The sequence below is a fragment of the Anolis carolinensis genome, chromosome 2 (assembly GCF_035594765.1).
Source record: "Anolis carolinensis isolate JA03-04 chromosome 2, rAnoCar3.1.pri, whole genome shotgun sequence".
Lineage (NCBI taxonomy): Eukaryota > Metazoa > Chordata > Lepidosauria > Squamata > Dactyloidae > Anolis > Anolis carolinensis.
Window position 1 is genome coordinate 252,897,598 of NC_085842.1, and position 12,528 is coordinate 252,910,125.

General features: G+C 38.9%; 2 protein-coding genes across 5 annotated transcripts in view; one reads left to right on the forward strand and one right to left on the reverse strand.

Moving 5' to 3' along the window:
- The window catches only part of aopep (aminopeptidase O (putative)), a 275,804-nt gene extending 269,099 nt beyond the window's left edge, over positions 1-6,705 (forward strand). Inside the window, exon 18 of the mRNA XM_062972069.1 lies at positions 1,883-6,705. The gene's annotated coding sequence lies outside the window, so the exon portion shown is untranslated. The remainder of the gene's footprint in view (positions 1-1,882) is intronic.
- fancc (FA complementation group C) overlaps positions 55-12,528 on the reverse strand; it is an 83,713-nt gene continuing 71,239 nt past the window's right edge. For all 4 annotated transcript variants that reach the window (XM_003216508.4, XM_008103220.3, XM_062972079.1 and 1 more), the window contains 5 exons: positions 11,836-11,911; positions 11,621-11,702; positions 10,175-10,349; positions 5,125-5,325; positions 55-1,021 (listed from right to left, as the gene is read on the reverse strand). In XM_003216508.4, the coding sequence (XP_003216556.1) occupies positions 866-1,021; positions 5,125-5,325; positions 10,175-10,349; positions 11,621-11,702; positions 11,836-11,911 (690 nt within the window). In that variant the 3' untranslated portion in view covers positions 55-865. The remainder of the gene's footprint in view (positions 1,022-5,124; positions 5,326-10,174; positions 10,350-11,620; positions 11,703-11,835; positions 11,912-12,528) is intronic.

Here is a 12,528-nt window from a genome sequence, read left to right on the forward strand (position 1 = left end):
TAAATTGCTCAACTTTTAAAAAGGCTATCTCAAGGCAAAGAAAGAAGAAAATGATTCCAATAAACCCTAAGAGGACCTTAGATTTATTAGCATTTAAGATACATAAGGAACAAACTTCAATACAGTTACAATTTGTGCATCTTGAATTGTGTGAAGCAAAAGTACTTTGTAACTATAAGCACATCCTACTCTGTGTGTGACTTGAAAAATAGTATTAGTCAGTGATCCGTGACATTCTGTTAGGGACATACGCACATGTAAATTGTGTTACACAAGTGAATGTACTTTTTTGGATACTTTGGAAGTTGGTATTACCTCCCTCTCCCCAGTGCCCAAAGCCCCCAACTTTACTCAAACGTCTCTGAAGCCTCCCTGCACTGCCATTTTGTGCTTCGTCGTGAACAGGTAGGATCAAAGATGCATTTGGCTAGGTCCCTTTAGCCAAATGCAAAACTATGAGGTCAGTCTCCAAGGGTCTCAGTGCCACTGTGATCACTTTGCAGGTGGCTATGATGGCATAGCCAGATGCTTCTTCAATCATTCCTGTTCACCAGGAACCATGAAATGGCCGGCAGAGTATCTTTAAAGGTTTTTCAGTAAAGCTGGAGGAGAAGGTATATAGCTTAGGATAATGCAGGTCCACATGCAGATATTTACAATATGCTTAGGCAATGCTGGATTGCAGCCATTATATGCAATCATTAATAACAATTACAACCTTATTTATAATTGATTTAACATTTTACACAAATATTGGGCACAGATCTCTTTTTAAAATTTGGAAAAAAAATGTTCATGAAAAAAGACTTACTGCTGTCTCTCATTCATCTGATTGGCGAGTCTGATGACTGGGCCAAATTAAACATTACTGTAAAAACATAAGCCCACTTTTTAGTCTCTGGAGAAGATCATTTGCCAGCTTGATAGTTCTTTGATATTTCACTCCATCCTGGCTCACTCTATTTGAAATGCAGGTAAGGAGGCCAATAACTTCCAGGATTTCACTACTTCCAACTGCAAACTGAAAAGGGAGAAGAAGATAAACACAGAACATGTGCTTCCCAAAACTCTTCTGCAGGTCTTTGGTTCTTCCCAGACCCTCACAAAAGCCTCCAGTGGGGAAAATGGGAGCAGTAATGCTCTTGAACATGTCCTGAAGAGTTGGAAGTGTTTTGGAGAAGCAACATCCCTTCCATCCCCACAACCCATGACACCACCACCACCCTGGAAATCATGAGACAGCACATTTCCATAATGTTCATTGTTTGTGGCAGTGTGTTCTGCCACAGGCCTTCAGGGGCAAAAAGGAGCCTTGGTACCTGTCACGGTTGTCTATCCTTGTTTTATGTTGAAGACAATTAATTTGTTGCTGTGCAATAGTAGAAGCTGACTTGATTATATAGTCCCTGTTGACCAAAACCCTGCTAACCTCTGTAAAGACTCAATTCTGACAAGAATTTGTTTCCACTTATTTGGAAGGGAATGTTCTTTCCAAATGCTAGGCTCCCTCAGCATAGTATCCTCCAGATATCCTGGGAAAACAGACTCCATCATCCCCAGACTACATACCTATTAATACAATAGTGAATCAGGCATGCCTGGAAGGTATCAAGCTTAGGACAGCTGATCTAAACTCTATAAGTAGGAGACTCTTGTTGGCATTATTTGATGAAAACAAGACCTCTCTTCTCTCTACCAGGTCTGAGCAAAAGTAGTTTTGAAGTAGACACTACTAAAGTTAAAATCCAGCGAACACTCAGGGCAATGAAACAGTATTTGGACATGTTGTTTATGTCAAGACCACTATTAACCATGCAGCATTATTGAAAATTTCTGATCTATGTGTGGTAGTTATCTGACTTTGTTCCACTTTCCTCTCTAGAGAAATCCTTATTCCCTTCGGAGTTTTGGAGTATCATGTTTGCCAGTGAACTGTGTACCTCTGTGTATATCTACTGCCAGTAACTACAAAGGGAAAAGAAATTCACTTTCTGCAGGAAAGCAGAGTGCCTCTTTTCACACAACCTCTCCTATATGCCTAGAATGACAATGTTAAAAATGCTGTCTTCAAAACTATCCATAATTGATTCAGTTGCATTTATCTTAAAGGAGAAGCCAGCAGACTTGTGAAGTACATACTTTGCATACAAGTGGCCCCATATTCAATCATTGACCTTTATAATGAAAAAGATGGCAGAGCTGACCAACGTCTTTGGAGCCTCTGAAATATGGGGTCAGTATTGAGCCAGCTGGATCAATGATATGACTGAGTAAAAACGAGTTTCCGTCAAGAAATGCAGAACCTGGGAAATAAACTTCTTTGAATAAAACTGCCACAATATCCCTGTCAGCATGGCCGCTGCTGATTGGGAGATTCTGGGAGTTGCAGGTTACAAAAATATATAACATTTATAAACTGCCATAAGTTACTCAAAGTAGAAGGACAGATCAGCTTTTCCATGGGCATTCTTTCTGCTCATAAGTCTTAAATGGATGACTTTTTATTTTTATTTCAACTGAAGAAGTATGCCACTGATAAACATATCACCTAAGGATATTTTTTCTCATGCCCAAGAAAGAAGTGTTGAGCTTTCCAATAAAAGCTTTTTAGCCATAGTAAGGACATCCTGGGCTGCCTTTGGCTAGGATTTGCTAAATTGGTACAGGAAAGAATGTATGTATTGGTTTTCCATAGTTGACTATTTTACCTGCTCAAAGCTTTCAGTACCATCACTTTTTTAAGAGATCTCAATATTTTAGAGGATAGGTTTTGTGGTTGTGTGCCCTGAATTCATTTCTGACTTATGGTGACCTTAAAGCCAACCAATCACAGGGATTTCATGGCTGGATTTGTTCAGAGAGGGTTTTCTTTTGACTTCCTTTGAGGCTGAGACACTGACTTGCTCCTGTCACCCCATTTGTTTCTGTGGCTTAGTGGGATTCGAAACTCGGGTCTTCAGAGTTGTAGCCCTACATTCAAACCAATACACTATGCTGGCATGTAAATTTCTTCATCAGCTTTGAGAGCCCCCAAAAGTCAGCTTATTCTTCATCCAAAGTCAGATTCTAGAACAGTGGTTCTCAACCTGGGGTGTTTTTGGCCTACAACTCCCAGAAATCCCAGCCAGTTTGCCAGCTGTTAGGATTTCTGGGAGTTGGCCAAAAAACACCTGGGAACCCCAGGTTGAGAACCACTGTTCTAGAAGCTTCTCAAAGTCCTCTACCTTTAGAATAGAGAGAAAGCACCCATCTAAGGAAGTCTTTCCATGAGAAGCCTCCTGTTTGGAGTATTCCAATTTGCTCTACATGGGGTTCTTTTGAGCACATTTTAGCTGAACAGCATTAGTTAATGGCTTCAGTTTAGCATCTGATGCTGACTTTTAAATGTTGAGTTGTGAATTTCCTGGCCTTAACCATCTTCCTGCCCTCAACCTCCTTTTTTCCATAGTTTAATCTTTTCTAATTCATCATCACTTGCACAAATAATTATTTTGCTTTGAGGATACAGCATCAACATGTTGCCTGGAATAAACCACAGAACTCCTGGCAGTACTTTCTATGGGAAGAAAATGCCACTTGAAGGATCAAGGAAAAATTTCATCCCATAAAAACCTGTTGTCTGGGCTATCTTTGGGGCCAGCAATTGAACACCTTTTCTAAAGGCAGTTTTCTTATTATTCTTGTACCAAACAAGAAAGGAGAAGACTCTCATTGTACTGTGTATAGGGGAAAAGCTAAGGAACAGCACTGAAAAAAACAAGTCAGAGGGTAAAAGACTATGAGGTGTTAAAATGTACATAGCATAGGGTAAACATCATACAAGATTATGATGAAAGCAGGCGAAAAGAACAACAATATTCCCAGAAGTCTCTTTCTATACATGACCTAACACCTAAATTGTGGTGTTAACAGAAGAAACCCGTTACAACAAGTATGGTGATGTAACACCATTTCTAGTTTTGTTTTCAGCCAGTGTTGGTATTTTTTAAACGTTGTGTTGATCTTTGAGGTGTCTGGAATCCAAACTACCATATTCTGTACTGATTTTGAGATATTTTTTACCAAAAGTCTACTTTAAAAAAAACTGGCATGGCTCTGACAGCTATGAAGGCTGCATTTTTCCATTCCTTCCACACAGTTATTAACTGTCCCTTGTAAATAAAGAGACAAGACCTCAAATCTGCAGAGACTCAAGGCATAGAGAGAATGCAGGATAAATCTTGGGAGTAGGAGGAGATTGCTCCTCGACTGCCATGAGTCTTGCCTTCAAGCCTGCAATAAGGGACCAGTTCAAAGAATAATGAATACCCTCCTGCTTGTTGGCGAGATTTACCAGTACAAACCTCTCTGTAAAAGGAAGGAGAACAAAAGCATTCCTACACGCTGTAGAAAAGCTTCCTAAAGAGCATTCAAAATACTTTTCTGGGTCCCTCCTCCACCTTCATCAGCCTTGTAATGTCTGCAGTCACTTTTTGATGATCCTTTTTTCTGATTCATTGTACAACACAAAGACCTCGATGTGCACACTCACATCTACTCCACACACTAGAGTTTCCTATTTATAGACTGTACTGTGCAAAGTATTAATTCCATAGGAGTTGCAATAAATGTATTTTATCCCAGCTGTGGGTGAAAAAAAGGGAGAAAGAAATACCAAATTTATTCGAATCTAATGCTCACATTTTTGATTAAACTATAACCAAAAGTGAGGTGCATATTAATTTTCATGATGCATTAGATTCATGCATGTAAATTCACCTCCCCCCCCCCCAAAAAAAAAACCTGGCTGAGGCTGACAATTTCACTAGCCTCATCCTGACAAAGGGCCACAGCTTTTCAATTGACCTCATTCATGAGACCTTCAAAACCTCCTGTTTGGTTTTGTAGGCCACGTGAACAAGGCTTTAGGGGGGAACTGCTGCCCATCTGTCGGGCCGAGGCTGGTGAACCTGGAGGAGAATGGCTTCCTCTTGCCTGTCAGCTGTTGCAAGAAGACAGCGGAATGATCAACAGGCAAGGGGAAGCCACACGTTACATCTGACAACTTTTTTTGCAACACACCTTCAAAATGGAGGGGCACAATACATCAATGGCGCCTTATACTCAAGTAAATACAGTACTTACACCATCAATGAATTCTCTGGCTATTGTGTGTCCACCAGGGGTAAAGAGCAGAAAGCTGACAATCAGATGTCTGATCAGGTGTTTGGTACCAGGACATCTTGCATCTATTCGGCTACTAGTTACAACCTCCAGTTCTGGGACTGAAATGGTTGATGCTCTCGACAAGGTTGTCAGGTGATCGCAAACAGATTTTGCTTCTCTCTGTTGAGAATTATGGGGAAACATAAATGTATGTATAAAGAATAAAGCTCACCTCTGTTGTGGAAAGGTACACCAAGGATTCCTGGTCCAATTAAGTAGAGATGGAGTTATGAGCCAAAAAAGACAGACAGAAACAGAAAAGAAAGAAGATCTAAAACAACAGCCAAACCCCTTAATTTTTGAAAATGAAATACTGGGGCCATGGGCCATGGTTTGACCTTTATTTGTATAAAAGGAAACAGTGAAAGTCATAGCTCAAAATGAAGGAAAATTGCTGCATTGTAGGTTAAAAACAGAAGGCTGGGGTCCCCCTATAATACTTTAGCTACAAATCAATTAATCCCCATGCAATCTGACCTTGTCTGATCAAATAAAATCTAATGGTGGGTTGTTTCCTTCTAGTATTGTTTGCAAAACATCCCCCTTCTCTTTCACCACTTGGAGCAGCCAGAACAAACAGCTTCTGGAGCCAAAATATAAGCAGGATTTGGAAGTCTGTGCATTAAAGGAAATTATTGCCCAGATCATAAGCAGTTATTACCTAAAAATATTTGCTACATAAAAGCCACTGCAGGAAATGGGGGGAAAAGAAGTAATACACACATATCCTTCCTGCCTGCTTTAAGCAACTGATTTCCTTACTGTGACTTTTTCCCCTATTAACATTTATAAAGATGCTTCCTGGTTTAAAGATAGGTATGAGAACATGTCTCATTTTTAGTTTTATAGACCCACAGCATTTTATTTTCCACACTTTCCATCTCTAAGAAATGAATCATCCAACTGTGGGGGCTTTTATTCTAAGATAATGGCTTCTACAGACATACAGACCCTAATGTTGAGGAACTCTCTTTTGCCTCATAGTGGTACCTGGATCTGACACACCTACTCCTGCTCCAGGGATATTAACCTGTTACTGCCAGGCATAGCAACACCAAGAGGAGAGGTAGGACTCGGATCAGGAGGGAGCTAATATTGCCCCTCAACCAACACCATCAGATAAATGACCACAGAGATAGCAGCAGTATCATGTGCTTTCTCCTTTTCCATTCATTATATTTCCACTCTCTTTTTCATTTGAAAATTTCCAAGCTGTTCAGTAATTATGCCCAGATTCTACCAGGTGCCTTACAAGGCCTGGGCCAGTATCAACAACACTGGTTTCAAACAATGTAAGTGTAACCAGAAGATGGAGGGAGGGAGGGAGTTATCTAATGCAACAAAATGATATAAAATATATTGGATACAGTTCTGTTATTAAAATTTGTTTTTAAAGTCAACAGATTTCTTGTATAACAACTGTTTCAAGGGCAGAAGTAATCCAGTGACAATATGACTTCTATATTGTATTAATAAAGTTATTGTATATTTATAACCATATTGAGGTTGTAGACTGGGTTTTTTTGCTGTTGTTCTGAGTGCCCACCTTTAGTTTTACAGGACCAAGCTTAAATACAGCAGTCCCAAAGTTACAAACAAGATAGATTCTGTAGGTTTGGTCTTAAGTTGAATTTGTTTGTAAGTCAGGACAGGTACATTTTATAAGTGTAATTCCAGCCATAGAGAGAGAGAGTGAGTGCACTTTGGATAGCATAGGAAAGGGTTAACACTCCCTTTGCTGTCTGTGTCCCTGTTCAGAAGATATCCCTTCACTTTCTGTCTCTGTGATAACTGGATTTTGAAAAATGTGGCTAATTGTGGAAACAGAAATTGGTGAAAAAGCTTCAGCTGAGACACCTTTTCCCTATAATAACTCTTTTAAGAGTGATTTTCCCTACCTAGGGGCATATTTCTCTCACTTTCTGTTGTCTCACGTTCTTAACTATGAGTCATTTGTAAGTCATCTGACTTTGTAACTTGGGGCCTGCCTGTATATACTAATATTGGACAAGTCACTTTTTTGCACTGCCATTCCTCCAGGATCTCCAGCTTTCATGCGTTGACTACCATGAGAAGCAGGAGCAAGGATCAACATAGTTGGCTCTTAAAGACCCAAACAGTAGAAAGCCCCTGGTTGTTCTCCTGCTCCTCTTTTCTTTCTTGATGTTTTCACTTGGCCAGTGTAATAAAGAAAATAGTGATGGGAGAGAAGGTGTAAGAAACGAGGTCCCATTCAACCTTACCTTTCCCACTAAGCAATGATTAAAGGCTAGGCAACTGGGCAAAAGCAACCATGATGAGGAGGAGCCCCATGCAGAGTGGTTGACTAACCAGTACAAAAGATGCAACCAGTATTGATAACACTGGACTGTTTGCACTGCAGTTCCTGGAATGGACCTTTAACAGGAGCTGGCTTTTAGAAATAAAGGATTTGGAGGTAGAAAAAGGTTTGGAGGTAATCCCTCCCGTGTGTCTGGATTCACATGCCATTGCAGCACAACTCCTGTACTGGCATCAGACAAAGTATGTCCTCTCTAGGAATATTCTAGATCCTCCAGGCAATTCTATGGCATGCTTCTGCCTGAGGTTACCACATAATTACTTTGGAGGATGTAGCAAATACATAGAGAGGATACCTCTCTAGGAATTTGCTGGGTACCCCAGGACAACTCTGGAGAAACTCATTCATTCGCTATGGTTTCCTGTTTCCACAGCAAGTTCAGGAATGTATTCCTGGCAGGATACATTATACTATACCGTACTTTGTTCTGCTAATCACTGATAAATTAAATGGAGACATTCTTAAAATCGATCCAATGTGCTTGGTACAGTAGTGCAATCATTCTGAAGAACTGGTTAGTACATGGAGTTGAAGGACTGTGTGACTTCTAGATCTCTCTCCCCAAAATGCATTTAAAAAGTAATATATTCTATAATACCAATGTATTTCATGGTTTTAGTTTCATACTTCCTTTTTCCTGCTTAAAGATTTAATATGTGTCTTCCCTCTGTGGAAGCTGCCTCAAATATCACATAGTTGAAAGAGATCTTATCCTTACTTTCTCAAGTGTCTGTTTTGCAAGTGGAGAAAAGTGTGGGAGGAGAGAATACTTACTGGGGGTAAAAGTCAAGTTGGGACATGAGTGACTATAGAAATTAAAGGTGCAAACAGCATCCTTGGCAGCATTTCTCAAAGTGGGCTCAGGAAGTGATAATTAAAATTTCCAGATGGTGCCATTATTTTGAGATGTCTATGCTTTATATATCATTTTTACCAACAGAAATCCAGGTTTTAATCTCCCAGCATTTTCTGCTGCTGCTAACAACACAAAACCTGCTTTTCATAGAAGTCATTCCTGTTTGGCACTGATTTATACAAAGCACTGATGATACACAGAGAAACTACCATAATATATCTAAACCTAGGTCCTTGTGACATAGTGTGCATGCAATCACAAGTAACACAAGTAGTTTTAAGTGCCTTTCATTCACACGAGGTCTGCCAGATCTCTTAGCACAAGCATTGCCATTAACATCAATGACCTAGGAACATCAATTTGTTTTGTGAATATAAATAGGAAAAGGTTTTAGTTTAGACATACTGTATTAGGAAAATCATGGCTTTGACTGTTTTACAACTTTACAACTTTCCCAAGTGTGCTGGAAGGAAAGGCGTTCAGGTAAAAGAGGCCTTGAGATAAATAGTGGGAGTTCCTTTTACAAGAAAGAAGAACATTTTGATTCATGAACATTACAGCCTCTTGCAAGGAGTATATTCATCCTTATAGAAAGAAATAAGTATATTCATTATATTGTGAATGCAACAGCTTTATGTTTGACTGTATATACTGCACTTTAGTATGTACTAACCATTTTTGCATATGCCTTTGTCTATTGAAACAAGTATATTTAAACAAGCATATGTTTACTATCACTCTAACTCTTGTACCACTGGAATAGTGGATAATTGGCTTTCTGATCCAAGAGAATAAATTTTCATTCACATCCTTTGGGAAAGTATATGGCCAAGTAAAGGAAATTCAAATGGCCAACACTCTCCTGCTCTACGAGACATGGCTGCTATATCTAGTTTTATGGCTCTCTACCCTGCAACAGCAAAAATACCCAATTTGTGAGGCCCCGGCTTTCCTGGCTGGGTGTTCCAGAGTTGCAGTCTAAAAAAGTAACTTTTCCATCTTCTGTCTTGTAGGGGAGTAAGGCAAATGCTGCTCTTTGTCAGGAGATAGGGTCAGGAGAATACATCACCACACAGTAATGCTAGGTGTTTGAGGATAGAATTAGCCCCATTCTAATTGTATCTGATTTATTTTTAATGAGGATCCACAAGGATGCACTGAGGATCTTTCTAGATTGAAAAGCAGTATATGAATGCACACATACACACACATATATGAGACGTGTTATCAGCATTAAATAGAAGTCAGAAAGTCTAGGGAGTGGACTGTACCACAAGACCAGCATGACACTGAAAAGCATTACTGAGACAGTACAATTAACTAAATTTCTGAAGAAAGACTTTTCTCCACCCAAAGTTTTAAACACATGTTCATACCCTGAAGCTGTCAAGTGCTATAAAATCTTGTCACTGAATGATTCTGGAGCAGTAACTGGCAAAGGAACAAACTAAGCTGACCAAATGGGCATTTTTGTTTTATCTTATTTTATGCATAATTGCACCACTGACATTTTATTCACAGCCTCACAAATGTTCCTGTCCTCTGAGCCACTGCTGAGTTGCTTTGTCCTACATAATGCTCAATAAAAAGGAAACCTTGGGGATTGTAAATATCAGCAACATAAGAGATTTAATTAGGAATGATCTCTTCTGAAAGCATTCTCTATAGGTCGTGGCAAACAGGCTCTTCTACATCAAGACCTCACACATGTGCACAGAGAGAGAGACAGAGAAACAGAGAGAGAGAAAATGTTAAGGAGTTGAACTACCCACCATTGTTTGAGTCCTCCGCTGATTCTCATCACTTGGTTCATAGTAAAATACCAAAAGCCACAGCAAAGCACCTGAGGATTCACATTGTGACACCACCAACTGCTCTGCTGCGATATCGACCCATTCTCCAAAATGAACCAACAAAAGCCAGTTCTCAAAGAGGTTGCCACAAGACCTGGAATATCACCAAAATGTATTTCAGCTTTCCCATTCATTATAATTTTAAATTTCATCAAAGGTTTCCAAAATATGATGACTTGGAAGTTATGAAGATTGGCAAACCATTTATGTCCAGAAGAGGCACCACAATGGTGGTAAAATCATGGGAAAAGGGGTAACTTTAATTCCTGGGGGAGTGTTTTTGAGATTTTTAAAAAAAGATATTTTAAAGATGTTTTTAAATTGTTAGATTTTAGCCTTTCTTGTAAGCCGCCCCGAGCCCTAGGGGAGTGGCGGCATATAAGTTTAAATAATAAATAAATAAATCATCATCATCATCATTTAATTACTTATTAATCGCCCTCCATCCACGATGCTCTAGGCGATTTACAAGATAAAATTGTAAAGGATAAAAATACATACATACAAATATTGATAAAATTAACATAGATTAAAAGCTCTAGTAAAGAGCCAGGTCTTGAGTGCTAGGGTAAAAGGCCTTTAGAATAACAGGGCATGCACCAATTAATTTCCAGCATACACTTAAACATTACACAGAGAGAATAGTGCAGACTTCAAACCATTTGAAACTAAAGATTTTATTCTGATTTTGAAACCAACACTACAAGAAAAGCAAACATTCTGTCTTGTAGCTTGACTGTTATTAAATGTGTGATTTAACTTAATACTATGAACAGCTTCATGGTTTGGGGGCTTAAATCTCTGATACAGAGATGTGAGCGAGAATGATGCCCAGTTATATTTTTCATTTGCAACATCTTTGTAGCATGACTGCAAAATTCAGAAATCTACTGGCAAGCTGAGAAGAGAATTTTAACAAACATGACTGATTTTAATGCCAACCTAACCCATAGAAACCACAGTCCAAATAATGGAAGGTTCCTATTCATGCTTCAGTGACAAATGGAGCACCACAGGATTTAAAGGAGCAACTGGACCACTCCACCATCTGTCCTCTTCAATACAGGATATATTTACTGAAACTGATAGGAAGATCCTTGTACTGCTACACCAAAACAAACAAAAAGAAATGCAACAAAACAAAACCTTTGCTGGACTGGGCAACCAAAGTCTTCCATAGACATTTCAAATGCAACAGTTTTATTTCAAAACTGTTTTGTGCTGAGGGATACAAGTAATAAAAGAAATCTAAAGACATTACATTAAGACAACGAAGGTGTCTGAAACAAATGAGCACTTTTGAAAAAAAGTGAAAATAAATAAAAAGAAAATAAAGAATAATGAAACTTAATTTCTGTTGCTTACCTGACACCCTTAGTTTCTACTGTTGTTTTGAGTATTTCAGCAATGTGGTTCAAATGCTGATGTAAGCCTTTAGCTGATAGGTCTGGAAGATTAACATTAACCCAAGTTGTTTACAAACTGATGGCCAAAAATACAGTCTATTTTGGATTAACTGAATATTTTAACCTAAGAGAGGATTTTTAGAGATACTGCCCATGATTCTGGGGTGAACTTACCTGCTGGATCTTTAAAAAGCACCATCACAAGCAAATGCGGATTTTGAGGAAAGTAGGCCTTCAATGGAAATTTATGCTAAAAAGAATCATTGAAAGAAGATTGTAGTGATTTATTACCAAAACATAAAAAGAAAACTAGTTCAGTTCATAAAGCTTGTCATGTCAGCAAATATGCAAATACTGTATACAAATTCACTAGGAAATACATTCACTCTCTTTAAGAAAAAACTAAACTACTGGTTGTTCTCTTACAACCTCAGAAGCTCATCAGCAAACTTCTAGAATTTTTGGAGAGTAGCAAGACATCATAAAAATGATCATCTAGAACATACCATAAAAATGACATTTCAAGAGCCTTTTGACAAAACACCATACAAAGACTTCCACAGATGTAGAAGAGTCATGGAACCAGAAAACAGTTCTTCTTTAATATTAGAAATTGTAGTTGTTGTGTTCCTTCAAGACATTTCAGACCTATGGCGACCCTATCACAAGGTTTCTTGGCCAGATTTGTTCAGGAGAGGTTTCTCTGAGGCCAAGTGTGACTTACTCAAGGTCATCTGGTGGTTTTCATGACCAGGTGGGCATTCAAACTCTGGTCTCCAGAGTCCTAATCCAACAGTAAATGTGCAGTTCTTGTAGGAATGAGAAATAAAGTCCCTATGGTTCCATATTGGGATAGGAACTAGTTAG